The sequence below is a fragment of the Rissa tridactyla genome, chromosome 1 (genome assembly GCF_028500815.1).
Source record: "Rissa tridactyla isolate bRisTri1 chromosome 1, bRisTri1.patW.cur.20221130, whole genome shotgun sequence".
NCBI classification, from domain to species: domain Eukaryota; kingdom Metazoa; phylum Chordata; class Aves; order Charadriiformes; family Laridae; genus Rissa; species Rissa tridactyla.
In genome coordinates, this window is record NC_071466.1 from 204,393,056 (window position 1) to 204,414,273 (window position 21,218).

The 21,218-nt window shown below is 38.5% G+C and overlaps 1 protein-coding gene across 7 annotated transcripts in view; it reads left to right on the forward strand.

The window, feature by feature from the left end:
* Positions 1-21,218, forward strand: part of SRPK2 (SRSF protein kinase 2) — a 158,953-nt gene that overhangs the window by 110,692 nt on the left and 27,043 nt on the right. For all 7 annotated transcript variants that reach the window (XM_054188152.1, XM_054188156.1, XM_054188157.1 and 4 more), the window contains 6 exons: positions 4,559-4,667; positions 5,192-5,279; positions 5,530-5,617; positions 11,814-11,920; positions 17,796-17,961; positions 20,026-20,051. In XM_054188152.1, coding sequence (XP_054044127.1) covers positions 4,559-4,667; positions 5,192-5,279; positions 5,530-5,617; positions 11,814-11,920; positions 17,796-17,961; positions 20,026-20,051 — 584 coding nt within the window. The remainder of the gene's footprint in view (positions 1-4,558; positions 4,668-5,191; positions 5,280-5,529; positions 5,618-11,813; positions 11,921-17,795; positions 17,962-20,025; positions 20,052-21,218) is intronic.

The window sequence follows — 21,218 nt, forward strand, 5'->3', positions numbered from 1 at the left end:
GCTGAGGGTGCACTCAGTCCCACTATCCATGTCAAAAATGTTAAACAGCACCAAACCTAGTACCAACCGCTGAGGGACACCACTCATCACTGGTTGCCACTTAGACGTGGAGCCGTTGACTGCAACACTTTCAGTGTGACCATCCATCCAGTTCCTTATCCACCGAGTGGTCCATACATCAAATCCATGTTTCTCCGGTTTAGGGACAAGGATGTCATGCGGGACAGTGTCAAATGCTTTGCACAAGTCCAGATAGATGACATCTTACTGGAAGGATGGTTAAATAGAATTAAATGAAAATTTAGTTTTGTTTTTAATGTTTCTATCAGTATGGGTTTGTATAGTGAGTTTATTCAGCAAAATTTCTATAATAACGAAGCTGCAATAGACTTGGGCTTTATATGTGACTGATACTGTTCAGAAGGCTGCTTGACAAAATCCCTTGGGAGGCTGCCCTGAAGGACATAGGAGCCCAGGAAGGCTGGACATACTTAAAGAGAGAAGTCTTAAAGGCACAGGAGGAGGCTGTCCCCGTGTGCCGAAAAACAAGTAGGCGGGGAAGGAGACTGGCCTGGCTAAATAGGGACCTTTGGCTGGACCTCAAGAACAAAAGGAGAGTCTATGACCTTTGGAAGAGGGGGCAGGTCTCTCATGAAGACTACAAGGATATAGCGAACCTACGCAGGGAGAAAATTAGGAGAGCCAAAGCGCAGCTAGAGCTCAACCTAGCTACAGCTGTTAAGGATAACAAAAAATGTTTCCATAAATTCATTAACAACAAAAGGGGGATTAGGGAAAATCTCCCTCCTTTACTGGGTGCAGAGGGAAACATAGTCACAAAGGATGAGGAAAAGGCTGAGGTGCTCAATGCGTACTTCGCCTCAGTCTTTAGCAGTGGACTAGCTGTTCCCTGGGCACCCAGCCTCGTGAGCTAGGAGACAGGGAGGGGAAGCTGAACGAGGTCATCACAGTTAAAGAGGAAGTGATCAGTGACCTGCTACACCGCTTGGATGCGCACAAGTCTATGGGAACGGATCGGTTACATCCAAGAGTGCTGAAAGAGTTGGCAGACGTGCTCGCCAAGCCACTTTCCATTATCTACCTGAAGTCATGGCTAACTGGGGAGGTCCCAATGGACTGGAGGGTAGCAAATGTAACACCCATCTACAAAAAAGGCAGAAAGGAGGATCCAGGAAACTGCCCTTCAGTCTGACCTTGGTAGCAGGGAAGGTCATGGAGCAGATCATCTTGAGTGCCATTACGAGTCATATAATGGGCAAGCAGGGGATCAGGCCTAGTCAGCATGGGTTTATGAAAGGCAGGTCCTGCCTGACGAACCTGATCTCCTTCTATGACAAGATGACACGATTACTGGATGAGGGAAAGGCTGTGGACATTGTCTACCTAGACTTTCGAAAAGCATTTGACACTGTCCCCCATAGAATTCTCATGGAAAAACTGGCGGCTCATGGCCTGGATGAGCATACGATCTGCTGGATCAAACACTGGCTGGATGGGCAGTCCCAAAGAGTGGTGGTCAATGGAGTTAAATCCAGCTGGTGGCCGGTCACAAGTGGTGTCCCTCAGGGCTCGGTGTTGGGACCATTTCTGTTTAACATCTTCATTGATGACCTTGATAAGGACATAGAGTGTATCATCAGCAAGTTTGCAGATGACACGAAGCTAAGTGGGAGTGTTGATCTGCATGAGGATAGGGAGGCTCTACAGAGAGACTTGGATAGATTGGACCGATGGGCCAATGCTAATGGAACGTGCTTCAACAAGGCCAAGTGCCGGGTCCTGCAGTTGGGCCACAACAACCCCATGCATTGCTACAGGCTTGGGGAAGTGTGGCTGGAGAGCTGCCTGGCAGAAAAGGACCTGGGGGTTCTAATTGACAAGTGGCTGAGCATGAGCCAGCAGTGTGCCCAGGTGGCCAAGAGGGCCAATGGCATCCTGGCTTGTATTAGAAATAGCGTGACCAGCAGAAGGAGGGAGGTGATTGTCCCCCTGTACTCAGCACTGGTGAGGCCACGCCTTGAGTATTGTGTCCAGTTCTGGGCACCTCAATATGAGAGAGATCTCGAGGTGCTGGAGCGAGTGCAGAGGAGGGCAACGAAGCTGGTGAAGGGCCTGGAGAATAAATCTTATGAGGAGCGATTGAAGGAGCTGGGACTGTTTAGGTTGAGGAAGAGGAGGCTGAGGGGAGACCTCATCACTCTCTACAACTACTTGAAAGGACATTGTAGAGAGGTTGGTGCTGGTCTCTTCTCACAGGTAATTAGCGATAGAACAAGAGGGAATGGGTTCAAGCTGCAGCAGGGTAGGTTTAGGCTGGACATGAGGAAAAAATTCTTCACAGAAAGAGTGGTTAGACACTGGAATAGGCCGCCCAGGGAGGTGGTGGAGTCACCATCCCTGAATGTGTTTAAGACTCGTTTAGATGTGGTGTTAAGGGATATGGTGTAAGGGAGAACTTTGTAGAGTGGAGTTGATGGTTGGACTCGATGATCCCAAGGGTCTTTTCCAACCTAAATGATTCTATGATTCTGTGATTCTATGATACAGTTTCTTTTTGCAAATGAAGTGGACAACATAATAGTCAACACTCAGTAAGTCCATGTGTGTCCCCCCTTTCCCGGAATGTAAATCCGGTCAGGTGTTCCAGAAGTGATCTGGTTTGTCTTTGAAAAGTAAGGAGTTCCCACTTGGCAATGTTGTATATTCTTATTGAGGTTGACACAGTTCAGCAGTGGAAATCAAGGTATCTTTTTAGGTTTGCTAGGTGAGTTCTGCTGGCGGCTTTTCATGGACATTTCCTTCCCTGTGATGGAGGGGTGGGTAGGTCTTCCCCCAAAGGGAAGTCCTGGAACTCGGTCCTAGGCTGGGTCCATATGTCTGAAATTGTTTGTTGCTGTTGCTTGATTCAGACCGGCCCCTGTGGAGAGGAATATTTGTGAGTGCTGCTTCCCTGGAGCTGTCTTGAGTCCCTGCCAGTGTTATTACGTGCAGGAGCCTGGGGCAGCTGCAGCCACATCAAATGGGTCAGCTCTTGGTTGGGGCTGCGAGCAAGCCAGCGAGTGTCTGCTCTCTGCTGAGCTTGAAGTTACACCTTAACATACGAATATCCAAGCTGTGTCTGTTTTAGAGTTTCAGTTTAGACATACCAACATCAAAAGCAATACATTATTTAAGCTTTATCATTCTGTTGAATATGTAATCTTTGTAGTTCTATTGTATTATTGTGTTAAATTTCTTAATCTGCTCTTGAAGCATTTAAGAAAAGTTCACAAATGAACTCTTGAACTTCCGTTAAGGCAAAAGATGTTACTAGCAAAGAAAGAATACAAATATATCCAGATTTGATGTCGCTGTTCCACAGATAAAAAGGAGATAAGAGAGCAGTCCCTGTTTTAAATCCAAGGAGTTAAGTGATAAGTTCACATTATTATCTTAATTGGGCACCAGTTCTAACAAGATTTTCAGGGGATCGCAAAAGAAATATAGCAACTTAGAGAAAGTAGTCTGAGGTTTTCCTAATTTTAAGTGGGAGTAGTCAATAACTGTGGATCCTGCCAAAGGACAGTTGGTCATGACGTTGTGAAGGACCAGAAAGAGCCGAAGAAGTGATTCCTTGACAGCTGCTCTGAGTTTGCTGCTGGTGATGTCCTGGGGGAGTCGCATGGTGCAGCTTTATTTTTTTGTTTGCAGTTTAGGCAAAATTGGGGGTGTTATTACTACTGTGTTAAGGTCTGAATGATAATCTTGTGTGATCACTGTTTTCCCTGTGTTTGACTGGGAGGAAGAATGCCTCTTAAAATGCAAAGAAAATAAAAAGCTTCCTTACACCTCCTCACACTGCTTAGAAACCTGGGATCCAGCCTGCTCTGTCCTGTTGGCCGATCTGCCTAGGTGGGGATTTTGAGGACTGTAGTGGTGTAAGTTAGAACTCAGCAGACTTCGGTAATTAAAAAGCAGTTCAGACAAAGCCCGTAGCTGCCTGCTCTCTTCTTTCTCACTGTAAAAACCTCAGACATGGGAAAAATACCTTGCTGCTATTGGTCATGAGTCAAGCAGAAGAGCATCAATAAAGTCTGCATTGTTCTTAACATTTTCTTAGGAAGTATTTTATTGCTGCCTTTATTAGTAGAAAGCAAATGGGAATTAAAACAATCTCTTTTGAGCATCTGCAATCATCCAAAATATGTTGACAGGAGAAGCTTCAAATATGATAAAGAAATAATGTAGATCTTTCCTGTACTCTCTGTGAAGTGGAAGATAAGCCTGGGGAAATAGAGAACAGATGGTAATATTACTACAAATAAAAGCCATACGAGAGAGGGGTGAATAAACTCTACAGTAGTTACAGGACATGAGATTTTTCCCTCCAGGCCAAGTAAGGCAGAATTTTTAACATTAGAGTAAAATTTTCTTTACATTTCTTGTTTATAGTACAATACAATTTGAAAAGGAAAATTCATACTACAAGGATTGCTTGAAAACGTGGTAATTGTTTGTTTTCTGAATATTCTTTTTCTACCCATTTTTTTTATGAAAGGAGGCTATCATCCAGTGAAAATTGGTGATCTTTTCAATGGCCGGTATCATGTTATTAGAAAGTTAGGATGGGGACACTTCTCTACAGTCTGGCTATGCTGGGATATGCAGTAAGAAATCTTACTTATTTTTTTCTTAATATGTTAACTTTTTTGTTTGCAGTAACTTTTGTTTTACATGCATGCTAAATTTATGTAAGTGTTTCTATCTTATGCAGAAAGATGTCTGCAGTCTTATTTTGCTCATGTTTAAGGGTATAGTTTATAAAAGCTCTCTGAAATAAATGTAACTTTATTTTCTTTGACAAATTAGCTTTGCTTATTGAATTTGCATGTTGTCTTGAACATGCAAGAATAAGCTAATGTTTTTATTTCTGTTGTATCTTTAATGAAAAAACGTAATTATACCTTGATTGAATGATAAAACGTGTAACCAAATTCCTCTTTTAAAGATACTAGCATCAAGGAGACAAAATATTCAATGAATCAGACTGTTAACAGAGTATTATTGAAAATTGTTTTAAGTATAATTTCAGTGTTTTCTGTCAGAATACATTAGGTTATGAAATACTCTATTTACTATTTCTCAATTTTAGCTCAGAGCATGTGTTGAAAATGTTTTTGTTCTTTTCAAGGGGGAAAAGGTTTGTTGCAATGAAAGTTGTAAAAAGTGCCCAGCATTATACAGAGACAGCCTTGGATGAAATAAAGTTGCTCAAATGTGTAAGTATCACTCATACAGTACAGTACTCAATATCAATCATAATAGTAATAATGAATTTAAAAAGGTGTAGTGGAATATTGGTTTTAAACTTTTTTTTACATATTTTTTGTAAATAACTGGCTTATTATGTATTATGATGATTTCTGAAGCTCCAAAATGTCATTCAACTTCATTTGGAAAGCTAACTAATTAGTATTTTAAAGTGGATTTTTTTTTTCTAAAATATCAGTGTTTGCATTCTTGGTTTAGGTTCGTGAAAGTGACCCTAATGATCCCAACAAGGATATGGTTGTACAGCTAATTGATGACTTCAAAATTTCCGGAATGAATGGAATTCGTATCCTTTTGAAAACATGGCATCTTCCTTAAAAATGATCTACTGAGATAAGTAAGCGTTTAGTTCTGGCTTTATTCCAGTTAGTCTTACTTTAAATTTGTAACGTAGAAACACCAAAATATATGTAGATGCAAAAAATAGTCTAATGTGCAATGTACTCACTGGAGTAAAAGTAATTTAGCTTTTCTAAACACAGTGCAAAATAAAAACAAAACATGAATCCTGTCATGGTCTGCTAGAACTAGAGATAGTTTAATTAAAAACTGGAGTTTTACTGAAAAGATTTGTATAATAACCAAGGCTTACAGGAAATATGGGTTGCTCTAGACTAGTAAAGAGAAAGAAAGTGTCAGTGTCATGAAGAAGCCGGTTTCTGTTTTCTTGTGAGAAGTATGAGGGCATAGAGATTCTCTGCTTGTTTATGTGATCTTCCTTTGGTGAGGTGTTAACCTCATTTTTGGCAAAGCTTTTAAAGATTTACCTTCGAATGCTTCCTTTAAAAAAAAAAAAAAAAAATAAAAAAAAAAGGAAGAAGAAAAAAGACAAAGTAAAATATGACCGAGTATTGTTCTCAGGGAAAATTTTGGTCTACGAATATATTTGATTTTAGAGTTGAGCTAAAGTGAGTTATCCTTGCTAATTAGATATTTTAGCAGCTTATTATATTACTGTGCTTTCATTTAGTGTCACGGCTGGTATTTATGCGTATGCTTGTTGTGTCTTGGAGCCTTAGTAAGAGACCTCATTGTTCATGGTGTCATACTACCAAACAAAGAGACAGTTCCTGCTCTAAAGGGCTTAACACTAAGTTGATTTTTGGTATGTGCCTTCAGCCTTCGGCAGATCAGGTTAAGATGCTCTTCACCCACTCTTGTCCTCCAGGAGAGCAGTCTAGGAGGTGACTGTTAGTAAATCTGAATGCCCACTAGAAAGCGTCCTTTCAGGTAGAAGTGTGGGAGCAGTTTTCGTGCAATCCATCTGTCTCTTGACATTAGTTATGAAGCCTTTGGGTTTGTGATAAGTGAGAGCGTGGGGACAGGTATTCTCACTTACAGAATAGGGTCTTAACTGCTTTCTTTCCCTTTGATCCTTTTTGGGTAGTTTCCTGGTGGCTTCGGTGGTCAGCTAGCTTGGTAGAAAGCTGTTTAAATGCAGGTGAGGTTAGTATAGTCTGCTTTTTTCCTAGGTTTTATAGTCAATTTTTTGTAATCAATGAATTAAATCATACAGTTGCCAGTAGTCATTTCAACCTGAATATAAATAGTTTGTGATCAAGGAAATTCCTTAACAAAGTGAGGCAAAGAACCCTGGTTAGGGTTTCTTGGTGCTGCTGTTGTGCTTCAAAAAATAGGTTTGAATTTATGAGCTGAGATGCTTATTAAGAAGTATTTTATAAATGTCTATTGTCTTAACTATGTTCACAAAAAGTAATGCAACCAAAGCACTTCAGGTCTTCAACTGACAGCTGTACAATTGAAGAATAATTGAAGTAATTTTTAGAAATCAAAAATTTTGACTTACTGTTTTCATTGTAAAACACTAGTGTGAAATAGGGGATAAGAAAATGTATTCATAACTATACATAGAAATAACTCTTATCTGTTTAACAGAGCAGCTTCCCAGTAATGTTCTTAAATTATTGCTAAGATTCACATGTGAATCTTGGTGAGAAAGTTAAGAACCATTTCTAAGTGTGAAGAGTAAATTTCGTTAGTGATGATATTTTGAAAGCATATCCAAACTTTATCTTTTTGAAATATAGCACTTAAGTTGAAAAAGCCAAAAGAGACTATGTACTCGTGAAAAATAAGGGTTCAAATAGCTTTGTGTTAGCAGAATAAAACCAGACAGCTGATACTGATTTATTTTATTTCAGATTTACCTCCATGTTGAAAATTCTGGCAGTACAGAAGTTACTTTACATGGAAGGCAAATGTTCCTGCCTTACTGACAAGTACATTTTTGAGAAAGGTGCAATAGACAGGTTGGGCTGATACTGGACTTGAGTTTAAGTTACAGCTGGAAGTCTGTCAAAGTCCTAGTCACCAGTGAAAATAGGATATTAAGTATCTTATGCTTTGAGTTTTCTTGTGAACAGTTTGTGCATCCTGAGTTGCATTGCTTATTTGAGGAACGATTGGTTGCACTGCTTATTTGATCAACTCCTTTTTATCTTGTAGGGAAGAAAAAAAATCTTTGCAGGTTCTTTTGGGAGGGAGCAGGTAACTGATTTTAATGTTTTGCTGCTATTTGTTTCCATTTTAAAAATGCCATATTAGTGCTGTATTAAGGTGAGATTGAGTTGAAGAGGTTGAGAGAAATACAGTAATTTGACAGTTTTACCATGCTCTGCTGTTTCCAACTTCCTTTGGGCAAGTCACTAAATATCTGTTCCTTTACTGTAATTTAAAACAACATATGGCTTGATAGAGGCTTGATTATTGGTTATGGAATACGTTTAAAAGTTCTAGCAAGACAGAAGAGAGGTGGGTGAATCCTTTGGATGGCTAATGCCACAAAATGTCGTGGAGCTTCCAAAAAGGGAAATTTGTCAAGAACTGTGTAGCATAGAGCTGGGAATGTGCAGAGCCATTGGCCTGCACTGTGTGTCTGAAAATAGTCATCTTTCTCCTAGGAGCTGTAGTAAGTGTTTATATACAGAGGGATTTTAACAATGTGTGTTACGCTACACTAGACTGATAATATTTTACCTACTTGTACATTTTAAAAAGATTGCAATTATGATTTTTTTCAAGAAGTAACAGAATTCCCAAACTTGGGTACTTTGGTGTTTACAGTAAGTGTAGATTATTACATTTGTCTGCATTGGATATTTATTAGAGCCTTAATAAATGTCTACTTGAACGAAGCATTTTTTAAATAAAAGATTCAAATAATCACATAATGAAACAAGCGTTTGGAGAGACAAGTGAAAAAATAAAGAAGGAAATATTCCTGACATAAGCAGACATTATAATAATTGTAATACATTTATCTCCAAAGAATATGTAGCATTAATTAAATGCCATAGAGCCTAAATGCTGCCAATCCAGAAGCAACTGGGATGGATCCAGAAGTGCTCTGTGTTGGTACCAGTGCTTTACTTCATTTAGTTTAACTAGTCTTTAATCCTCATGAGATTTCTAAATGCTCCTGTAACGTGTGTTTGTAGACAGATAGTTACAGCTAAGATTTCAGTCAAGAAAGAACAGTTTTAAGTACTTAAGCCTGTCAGCTGATTAGTGTATGTTTGCTCTCACTTTTGCTGCTCTGCTCAGTTTCCCCTTTTCAGACGTTCCCCGAACCGCTTCGAAGAGCATTTCCTAAGAGGCATATCTGCTGGGTAGGCTTCGGGTTTATTTTTGCTGGAGGATTTTTTGGACATCTGTCAGGATGCTGTAGGAAGATCCTGGGGCTTGCAAGGCTGGTTTCCTAACAGTTAATGCACACATTGTTGTGGGCAGTCTGGCTTACAGTTATCATTTTTCAGGTCAGGATGGTAAATAAGACTACAGTCACATTTTTGCATACCTACTCCAAACATTGAGCCTCCTGTGTGTCTTCTCCCCAGTACGGAGCATACCTTGAGTTTGCCCGAGTCCTCCCAGCAAAATGTTGCTATCTTTTTTTCAGGTAGACATCATTTCTCTTTCTTGTGGCCGTCCCTCTCTTTGTCTGTCTCTGCTATTCCTCCTTGCATCTTCCTTCTGGGTACCCCCTCCCCTTGCCTCTCAGCTATTCACTTCCGTCCGCCCCCTTGCTCTTCTGCTTACTGGCAAGGCTTAGCACTTCTGTAAGTGCAAGGAATGTCAGGAATGTGCATTGAAGAGTCTGCAGCAGCAGTGGTCTGAAGGACCGTAGGCGGGTGTCCTAAATTTCATTTCTGAGTGCTGCAGTGTCTTGTGCCTTTCTGAAATCTGTGTTGCTGTAGCATTGCAACTTCACTGCGTGGGCTAAGCTAATAAGCCCTGCAGAGCTAATGTGCTGTGCTCATCCTTTCTGATGGCTGGGTGCTTTACTAGTGACTTCTGTTCATTGGATGCTTGTGTGGTAAAGTAACCAAGACTCTTTCCTCTTCTGAGTGGAATAGAGTTTTATAATATTCTGAGTAGACTTGATAGCTGTGATTGAGAAATGAGTATTCACTGTCTCCTCTAATACAGGAATTAAGGAGCATGAAGTGAGATGAACAGGTAGCAACAATCAAAATGTTACAGTTCATCACAATGTGCTTTGACCTGTCTTGAGACCTTTTAGCTTTGGTCTAACTCCAGCATAGGTGATGTAGATTTTAAAACTTCAGTTATCTTTATGCATACAGGTAGGTACTTGAGAAGAATGTAAATGATAGACTGATAGACTAAGTCTTGTTTTGACACAAGTTAAGATAGTGATTCTAAGATTATTGTCAAGACTCTAGTTAATAATTCTTAGTGAAGTTAGGTAAGATTTCTCCCCTAACAGCGTAGTTCCCTGTGAATGTTCTCTGAGATACGGTCTAATTTCATCCATTGAGATTTTGTTGCAGTTTCCATCAATTAATTCCCGTGCTGGTATTTGTGTTACATGATTCTTCGCAAGGTTATAGTATCATGTAGTTAAGATTTTAACGTTGTCCTGGTTTGAGCAACACAGGGCTAAGTTCTCTTCTAATGCTGGGGAAAACTCCATTTTTGGAAGACTCTAGTGTCTGAATTTGTGAAAAGATTTACTTTATAGCCAGCTAGGCTATGTGGGATTCAAGGTCTCAGTGTTTTCAAGCCTTGCCAGGTGCAGGGATGAGGAGGGGCGAGGCCTGGGCATTTGACCTGGGCTGGCCAACAGGATTATTTCGTACCATGAACGTCACATTCTATATAAACTAGAAAGTTTGCTGCGTAGTTTCTCACTCCCTTGATGGCAGCAGTCCAGAGAAACTCCTTGCCCTGGTGCTGGACCCCTGAGCCCTTCCCTTCCTTCCGAAGCTGTTGGTGCTCGCAGTGTCCGACATTTACTGTCCACTGCTGGGAGTGCACAGCTTCCTGCTGATATAATTGGCTGAGTATAATCCTTGTATATCTTACATTAGTATTGGGATTAATACTGGTTCTTTTTTGTTAATTATTTAGTCTTATCATATTAAATCTATTTATATTCCAAACCTTGTGTTTTCTTGCTTCCCTGATTCCTCTTTCTGGGTGGGGAGGGGTCATCAGGTGATAGAATAATTGTCTGACCGACAATAAATTGTTACGGGTTTTCTCAAACCATAACAAACATTCTTTCTGATTTCCAGGGTCTTTCCCAGCTCGTGTCTGAGGATTAACTCAGTATAGTCAAATTGTATAATTTCTTGCTGGAATGTTGTAGATTATAAAAATCACAGTTAGTTTGGATATCTGAATATTTTCTCAATAGAAAGACAACCAACCCAGGTATATTAAGTGTACAGTCACTAACTTTGGAAGCCCTTGAACAACAAATCACTGGAAGTTCCTGCATCTTGTTTTTTCCTAATGCTCTTTCCTGATCATCTACTGATGGCCTCTGTTGGTGGCCAGTAGTAGATACTGGGTCAAATTAAACTTGTTGGCATTGTGTTTTTTGCATGTTGCTTCTGAGTTCCACATTTTCTTTGTTTCCGAGTTCTTTGGTGATTGCCATTATTCTCTGCAGGTAAAACCGTAGGTGGTAAGAGATCCATTCTCTTACCGCTTTAGTCTTTGTTGTCAAGTGATTCTTAAATGAGCCGAATCAAAAAGATGTTTAATAGGGTTCATTTTCTAAAACACTGTTGCTTCAGTCTGTTGTTGTTAAAATATTCATATCATTTAAAATGCATTAGAAACTAGACATAATAGGGCAAATCAGTACTTTAAACCGTTTCAAAGACAAGAAAAATGAGGTTTTGGGGTTTTTTTTACAGTTACCTATTTCATTGTTCAGTTAATGCTGCTGTTAACATGTAGAAATAAATGACAAGATTTGCATAATGAAAATGTTTTATTTTAATTTGTTCTGCATTTGGGCACTGTTGTTGTATGTGTTTGTGTCTAATTGAAACGTAGTACCAAAGCATATACCGTGCTCTGCTCATTTTAGGGGGAACTGTTTGCCCTCCAAACGCAGTGATGATTGCTTTAGCCAGTATGCGAAAAACATTTGTGTTGATCTCATCAACAAGTTTATTTGGAAATTATCCTTAATTAAATCCCAGATGTCTGTATGGTCTTTGAAGTACTTGGACATCATCTCCTAAAATGGATTATCAAGTCCAATTATCAAGGCCTTCCCATCCGTTGTGTAAAAAGTATAATTCGACAGGTAAGATTTGTTAATGTTTTAATTAGGTTTTTCCACCATTATTAACAGTTTGAAGGTTAAAATGATGATATTTCAACTGAACTCCTACTAATGACTAACTAAGATAATTTTACTGGTAATCCTGGGGGAGGGGTTCCAAGAGCATCTTTCTGGATAGCCACCATTTCTGCATGCGGGGTGTTTTGTTGGTTGGGTTTGGGGTTGTGTTTTTTTTTGTTTGTTTTTTCTTAATCAAGATGTCCCACTGATAAGGAAGGTTCCTGAGCTGCTTAAGAAGATAAAAAGCTGAAGCAATGAGTCTTTTTCATAGATGTAAGGATATTCATACTCAATTGCAGTTTTGGTTGACATGCCATGCTTCTTAATAAGATCTTCTGGAAAATAAAACATCAAACCAGTAGGAAATAATGTATTATTTTTATAAAACTGAACAAAAATTGTATCTCTGAAAAATAGGTTCTAAATAAAAAAACCTGTTCTTTGAAAATTGTTATCTTTCTGCATTTAAATAAGTTTTTGTAGAGTTAGAGGGCTAACAAAATGAAACAGTTCAGAAAATCTCTCTGGGACGTGTTCTTTCAAAATATGTTCTTTTGCTGTACTATGAAAATCAAATTGCTGAAAGGTGATTTTAAGGAGAAATAGCCTTTCAGCAAGGGAAAAAAAACCATATGTCTGTGATTTTGTATATACTATTAATCTATGTGAAGTTAATAACTGCAAGTGACGAATTAAATATCTTGGCACTTAAGTAACTTTTATTGCCTGTATCAACATTACCTCTGTTTTATTGATAAGCAATCTGTTAAAGTAGTTAGTTTCTTTGTAATTACTATTGGATGTCAACTGGTGAATATCAACCTATCAACTTTTAATCAGAAATAGTTCAGTAACTGATTGATGCAGTTATTAGTATATGGTTGAAAGTTTAGATGCATTAATCTCTATGCAACTAGGTTGCTCAGATACTAGAAATAAGGAGCTGTAGTATTGCAGTGCTCCAGCCGAACTGAGCTGCCTGCCAAGAAATGGGAATGTGTGTATCTGTATTATATATGCGTGTAAATATCCACTGTTTTGAGTAAACGTCATTTTTTTTCTTTGGAGTATGTTTGCACCGTTTCGCTTTGGTTGTACCATTGTCCTGGAGTTTAGCCAAACCTGAGAAATTACAATGTAGTTTCTTGATAGACCGGGTTTAATAGCAAAGCCAGGTTTAGGAGCTCCCTGCTGCAGTTTACTCTTAACCTCAGTTACATTGCCTGTTTGCAGAAACAGGCTGTAAGCCAGACCACTGAATGGACCCAAGCTGAAAACACAGTGCCAATCCCGAACCATTCTGTGATTCTGTGAATATGGGGGAGGCTCTCTGTGCTTTCTCTCATTATAGAATCACAGAATGGTTTGGGTTGGAAGGGACCTTGAAGATAATCTATTTCCAACCGCCCTGCCATGGGCAGGGATACCTCCCACTAGACCAGGTTGCTCAAAGCCCCATCCAGCCTGGCCTTGAACACTTCCAGGGATGGGGCATCCACAACTTCTCTGGGCAACCTGTTCCAGTGCCTCACCACCCTCAGAGTAAAGAATTTCTCATCGTCATGGCTGGGGGACCTGACTCAAGTGGCATGTACAAATGCATACAGCATGGGGAACAAAGGACAGGAGTTAGAAATCTGTATGTGGTTGCAGAGCTGTGACCTCATTAGAAGCGCAAAGGTGGGATGGGATAGCTCAGATGCCTGGCGAGCAGAAGTAGTCTGATAAAGGCACTTTAGAAAGGATGGTCAGGCAAGAGGGATTGAGTTTAAATGTTTGAATCTTTGCTGTAGAATGGGTCAGGGTCAGAGGGGAGACCAGTAAGTGTGACATCGTGGTATGTATCTCCTACAGGTTGCCAATGTCAGAATTAGATAAGGAGGTTCTTATGGGGGACTTTTAACCACCTTGATAATCTGCTCTGGTGGGGCACATGCAATCAAGGAAATTTCTGGAGTGTGTTGAGGAAAGTTTCTCAGCATGGGGTGAGCTGTATCTCAGCAAGGAGGCAGGTTGGAGATGCACCTTGCTGGACTGGTTATGAATAAGGAAGAACAAGCTGAAAGTGTGAAGATGGATGGCAGCCTTGGCATGAGGGGTCCTGGTAGACAAGCTGAATGTGCGTCCGTGGGTGGGCTCCTCTGGTGGCAAAAGGTAACCACGTAGTAGGCCACATCAGCAAGAGTGTAGGCAGCAGAATGAGGGCTCTCTTTTAGCACTTCAGGACTCTCTACAGTTCTGGGCTCTGAGTGCAAGACATTCGCTTACTGAAGTGAGTCTGGTGGAAGGCCACCAAGAGGATGAGAGCGCTGCAGCATATGTTGTAGGAGAACTGGTTTGTTCGGTTTTAAGAAGAAAAGGCTAATAAAGGGGGAAACTTTCAGCACAGATAGAGAAAATGGAGCCAGGCATCTCTTGTCGATACACAGAGATAGAACAAGAAGCAATGCACATGAGTTACAAGAAGAGAAATTGTGGTAGTGGGGGTGGTCAGGCTCTGGAACAGGTTGTCTGCAGCGTTACGCAGTCTGTGTGTTAGGACATAGTCATAAATGAACTGGATAAAGGCTCTGAGCGGTTGGTCTGATTTTGAGGTTAGATACAACTTAGAAGCTGGTATGACTTAGGGAGGGAAGGTATGAATCACACAGTCTTCCAACCTAAATTACTCCTTGAAGGTAAGCAAAGGTAAAAGTTCCAAGTAATTCAAACACTTGATACCCGAAAAAAGACGAACAGGTTCGTCCTGAAAGATTAAAAAGGTTTAATTTTTGTGAGGCTAGAATGAACTGTTTGGACTAGTGAGAGTGGCATAGACTGGTAAGACTTCCAGGTTGTTCATCTCATTAAAGATCACACAGATCGTTACTCTTTCTTCTACTTGTGCCACATGTTCTAAAAACTTATTTATGAAACATGAGTATGACACAATTCAGTTACTGCGCTGGTGTTACTGTACAGCAAACCATTTTGTTTCAGAGAGTACTGTAATTCCATGCTACAATTGAAAGGGAATTTTTTTATGATATGATTTGGAAAATATTTTTTCACTTTGTGAGTACTTTTGAGCATTGGGACAAAACTAGGCTTATTTTAAAATGCAGCTGAGAGTTGAGTTTCTTAGTAAGAAATTTCATTTTGTTTTTAAGCAGTTTTTTTTCCACGGGGTACAGTTTTATGAACTGTCGTGCAAGAGAAGACCCTGCAGAATTTAAAAAAGGCCTAGTTGCTGCAGTTCCTTTTTTGCAGTGGAGATGATTGGAAGTGCCCATTTATTTAATTCTGGAATCCTTACTTTTGGTTGTAAAATGTATAGCATTGGTCTCTTTTGAGAGGATTGTGTTCTGAAATGGATGCTGAAATGAGCATTGTGTATTTGATCAATGACAATTTTCACTTCTGCTTTGATCTACAGTGTAGTAAATTATCTGTTTAAAGGGTGGCTCCTTGAATGAAAACGAAAGAATGAAGAAAGTGAATATTAATTAGAAACTGCAAATTACAAGAGTTTCTTGATGTGAAACTAACCATGTGACCTTTACAAGGGAAAAAATACAGCCTTCTAATTTACATTTGATTGTAGGAACAGGATCTGTCGTAATTTTTCAGTCACAGAACATTACCTGCTTCACTTTTTTCCTTTTTCAGTGTACAAATAAATAAAAGCTAGGAGTGTTTTCCCTGTTCTCCATCATCTCAGAGCAAGGTGCAAAGCATGTCCATGTAGTATATATTTCCTTAATGGTTTAGTGGTATAATGTACTTCCCATTTTTAGGATAAACCAGTCTAATGCACATTTTAAGACCGCTAAGAACATTCTTTCTAATTATAAAATTCTAGCAGAATGGTCCTTATGGTAACTTGTAGAACTGAGTGAGATTCTAAAAAGTACTCTGTTTTCTTTTTTTTCCCCAAAGAAGATTCTTCACCCAAATTAAAGACAAAGCTGTCACCCTAACGTTGTTACTTAAAAGAGGGAAAGGCTATCTTTTTAAAGTGGGAGATGGCAAATCTACTTTCACATTAATTCCATGTCTGCATATTGCAGTGGGACAGATATTTTTCTTCTGAATGTTTATGGCTTTCAACATACTCTGGAATCTTTTTTTCTTTTTCTTGGCCTCAGAATCACAGACGTTCAGTGGTAATTTGTAAGATGGACTGTAGTGTAGTGGGGGAGGGAAGAGGCTATTATAATCTGTTTTTGTTGGTATTGCTGTTAATGCCTCTTCTAAAATTTGAAGTCATGTAACCACTAAGTACCTTCCCAGTGTAAACCAGTCTTTCTTTAACACTCCTTACTTTGAGACATACTGTGTATTCTTTCAGTTGCTTTGGCAAGTAGTCAAGCATATTTTGGATCTGCAGGGGAAAAAAATCCAGATTACCAAGAATGCCACAGTGTTTAGGTGTACCATTGACACTGACACTGTGTCCTGCTCAAGTGAACATTCAGTGAACATTCAAGTGAACATTCAGAGGCATATAAAGAAAGCTTTTCAGAAAGGTTGCTGTTCCAGTCTAGCTCCAGAACTGAAGAAAGCAGAGCCATGCACTTGAGGTGTTTCTAGGATACATTAGCCTGAGTGTAAATATCATACGTATGCTACTGCTCTGCTCTTATCTGAGCTACCTTGAGTGCTGGGTGGATGTACTGGTTCTGGTACACCCTGCTCAGGACTGGGTGGTAGACTAATGTATTTATATTCTGTTACTGCTGTTCTGAACGAACATGTTTTGCTTTTAAAGTTCACCCTAACTAGTTATGTCTTAAAGGATCCTGACAGCAAGGAGCTTGATGATTTATTTATAAAATACCTAGAATGGCAGGATGTTCTTGTAGCTGGAGCTCATGAGTCTGGAGGTCTGTTTTCTCCTGTAGAACATTCACTAAAAATCGAAAGAAGTCTTTTAATTGGGGTCAGCTAGGTTTCTGCTTTATTTTCTTTCTCGGTTTTTTTTTCTTTCTAAATATTTTTCTGCAGTATTTACGTAGGTTATCATAGTGATAGCTTGGTTTACGCTTTCACATTGTTCTGCACTGAATAATTGTAACAATTGACTTCCACAGTTTATCATACCTAGGTCTTATCTACAATACTTGTAAAATGACACAAACTATTGTTTTCCTGTTCCAGTCAGAATTTGAGAAATTTTTTCATTGTGTAGAAAGAATGTTTTAATTTGTGTCCCAGAATGCATTTTTAAGACTTTGGATATGCAGGTTGGATATGAGCTAGCAAAATTTAGCCTGCAGAGAGTATGAAAGACTAGTGAAAAAATATGTATGACAAATACAGGTAGACAAGTTCTTATGTGATGTCTTGCTCACATTAGAAGCTGAATTACTATTGGAATTCTAAGGAAAACTGTAGTTAGCATTTCATCCCAACAACACATTTCCCATTTTGCTTTTTATTATAATCAGTTATAAGATGGTTATTCACAAACCAGACTTCAGTTACAGTATGCAGTACTTGCAGTGTTTTTTTTGGAATAACTGTCTTTTAGTGATAGGCTCAGCCCTTCTTACTGAGCAGCCAAATTCCTTTTTCAAAGGAAGATGTATCAAGTTTTTTTACACAGGTACAGATCAACTAAGTAGCACTTGGCACATGGAAGTCTGAGAGCAGGTTGCTGTCATCAAGACGATTCAGCCAGCCAGCATGTTACTCATGAAAGTCCCAATAACTGGATTTATGAGTTAAATAAATTATCCTGTCAGGCCACGTAAGGACTGCAGGCAGTCGGTTGAACATCTAATACTACTAATAAATACATTTAGCTTGGTTTGGGTAATGAAAATAAATTTTTAAAAAATCCTTTTGTAATTAGGTACTTCAAGGTCTAGATTATCTACACAGCAAGTGCAAGATCATTCATACAGATATAAAACCAGAAAACATTTTGATGTGCGTGGATGATGCCTACGTTCGTAGAATGGCTGCTGAAGCTACCGAATGGCAGAAAGCTGGTGCTCCTCCTCCCTCTGGCTCAGCAGGTATGATAGTATATTTAAATGATACGTAGTAAAGTTCTATAAGTATATTAATACTAATAATATTTTATGTAATAAAAATCAGCATTTTAAATAATTGTGTGTGAAAAATGCATGTCTAGTTAGTTCTTACTCGTGCTCTGGAATCTATCAGGGAAATACTTTCTTCTCAGTTTTGCAGGTTCAAATTTTCAGGGTCCCCACATAGGGAAAAAGATTTTTTGGTATAAACTTACTCTCCTCCGACCCCACAAGCTTTAATGGCTGGGTTTTAGCCACACTGGAGCCTTGCATCTCTAATATTGACAGTAGTTAAATAATGTTACCTAAATTATGTGTTTAATTCCATTACAAGTTAATCAGTGTCCTTGTGAAATCATCTGTCTTCTCATCAGTTATATAACTTATTCTCAGAATGCCCATAGTTTTTCACCCTTGAAAATGGAATTTATTGTACCTAACTGAATTCGTGATAAGCCCTTCTCCCTAACACTCTATGTAAAATGTTTTATGTTAGACTTGCCAAGAGTTCAGATAGGAACTGTATATTATGTTTAGCTAGGAGAAACCAAGGTAAAGAAGTTCACAACAATCAGTAAAGAAAAACAAAGGCGAAGTATGGCTATTTTAGTGATCTTTAGTACCATGGTTGCCATTTATTTGGCAGTCCAGCACATAAACTACAGTCAGTGGAGAAATAATAACATTTAAAAACCTTTGTAATATTGTCAGAAAATGTATTAAAGAGATTAAAATCTCTGAGGTATAATAAAATACCGGCTATATCAGGAGCAAATACTGTGGTCAAAATCCATAAATATTTTACATTGTTATATATGTTAAGATGCAAAATCTCATAAATCATGAATATATTGTATTGAATTTTACATAATGTGTAATCACATAGCTAAAGGCTGCATGTTATTTGTGTGGGAAGTAACTTGATTTTGTTCACGCAGACTTTATGTTGCTTCCTGACATTAAATATTATTTTAAGGAATACACTTTGTTCTTAGCAAATTGTAATTAAATCTGTGGCTTTCCACACAGGAGCTGAAGATGCGTTTTCTTTACAGCATTTCAAGAATAGGTTCTGCATAATTCCCCTTTTTAGTGCAGTGATGGTACTCAAGTTTAAGAACCTTAAATCAACCTTTTTGAAAACCTTGCCCTCTTAGGGGCATACAAGCATGCTTTTTCCTGAACTTAGCAGCAGGAGCTGAACCTATAAAAGAACTCTGACGTTTCAACTGTCTCCGTTTTTTATTTTGCGTTTGTTAATTGCCATACGCCTGTGTGTCTGAAGAAGTTTGTGAGAAGTTCTCCTCCCCCGTTCAGTTCCTCTTTCTCACTTCCACTTTGCGTCTGTCTCCCATATTTGGGTTTTTTTTGGTTTTGATTATTTGGGGGATGTTGTGTGGCTTGTATTGCTGTTCTGTGCATTTTCACAGTTAGTGTTGTAATCTCATCAGACCTAGTCATTGACGGTATCCTTCTGAGAGATGCTTAGAAAGAGGTCCATGCTGGAGATGCTTTTTCTGCGGTGGTATGCTTTTTGGCATAGGAACTTATTCATGCCTCCAATTCTAGCAATCAGACTGTCTTATTTCAGAATGATGGAAATAGGAATATTTGACTTTTCCGTTGAGTGCAACACGTAATCTTCTTTGATATTCCCTAAACTATTTAAAATCTGTCTGTACCTGCTCACCCAGCTGACTACATACATTCCATCTGTGATGACTCTGCAGTCATTTAATGTTTTCTGTCCAGTCTTTACTGATTCAGACTTTCCTTTCTGACTTTTGTTAACTCTCCACCAACCACAACAGAGTGAACAGAAATTGATGCTAGCTCCTTCCAATTCCAGATGCTCTAGTGGAGACATCAAATGATTTCAGGCAGCAGGTACTTGTACAGAGTAAAAAATCTGACTCAAAAAAATATATAAAAAAAATCACTGCTTATACTTACTTAAGAATATTGTTACATAGTTTATACTACTTTTTGCTTTTATAGACTTGTTTTTGTAAAAATATACCTTTAAAATATTTTTTTTCTTTTTAGTGAGTACAGCTCCACAACAAAAGCCTGTAAGTATTGTTACATAATTCAAATTAACTATCTTATTTTCTGTGTTTCTGTATATATTAATAGCTATTAGACAGTTGGTAGTCTCTACCCTTTTTATAGCTTCCTTTGAATAAAGCTTTTATCTTTCAGAGAACACTTTACTCTTAATGTCTTTGGCCTTACCAGTTTTAAGCACAGTATTTCTCTGATGAAAACTCTCATAGACTTATAATTCTACAGCTATGTCAAAGAAAGTTAAGCATTGCCATTTTCATCTCTTGAGGAATAATCCATTTCATTCAAATCCTGGCAAAAATGGGTGCGTGCACTAAATATCATGCATTGCAGACTGCTTAAGGACTTCAAGGCCTTAATCATCAAAGCCTTAAAGGAGAGTTTTTTTATGAGGTCTGAAAAATCTTTTTGCCACGTATATATAGCAGATAACCACTGATAATACAGCTGTTTAGAAATATCTAAGGTCAAACCCACTTTCTACGTCTGTGTTTACAGAACATACATTATTTCATTGGGCATACAACATGGACGAAAATTAATAGGATTGTCAAATTAACTGTCTGGTTTTGACTGTCCCATAGCTTCTTTTGAAGATAACAGGATTTACAGATAAACCTTTCAGAAAACACTGTTTCCCTTTGTTCTTTGTACTTTATTTTCGAATTATATGAGGATTTCTTACTCTGGTATCTAAACAATGAATGAAATACGTAGATCTAATTTATCAAATAGTAAAAATAGAAGTCAGAATTGAGTTAAAATATAAGAAACTGTTTCAATTCTAGATCGGATGTGTTAATTTTTCTTTTCCTTGTTACAGTACCTGAGTTTTTCAATCCTTACGTTATATAAAACGTGAAACTTTTCATAATGGCCATCTGTTGTTTGTGATTTGTATGTTTTGGGCCAGAAGTGAATAAAAAAAATGCTTTTCTTTCCTAGGGAAGTAGCTGAATAACACAGGATTTATTTAAAATTCTTTACCATTTTCAATCTCTGGCTTTTCTGTATCATTTTTGTCGGCATACTTTTGCTGGTCGTTACCTGCATTGTACAGAGAGAGAAATCATGTATAAAATTTATGTGTAAATAACTAGATACAGCAGAGTTATCTTTCAGATGCAGAATCATCTGTTGATCTAGACTGGTGTTTACGATTATTGTGCTAG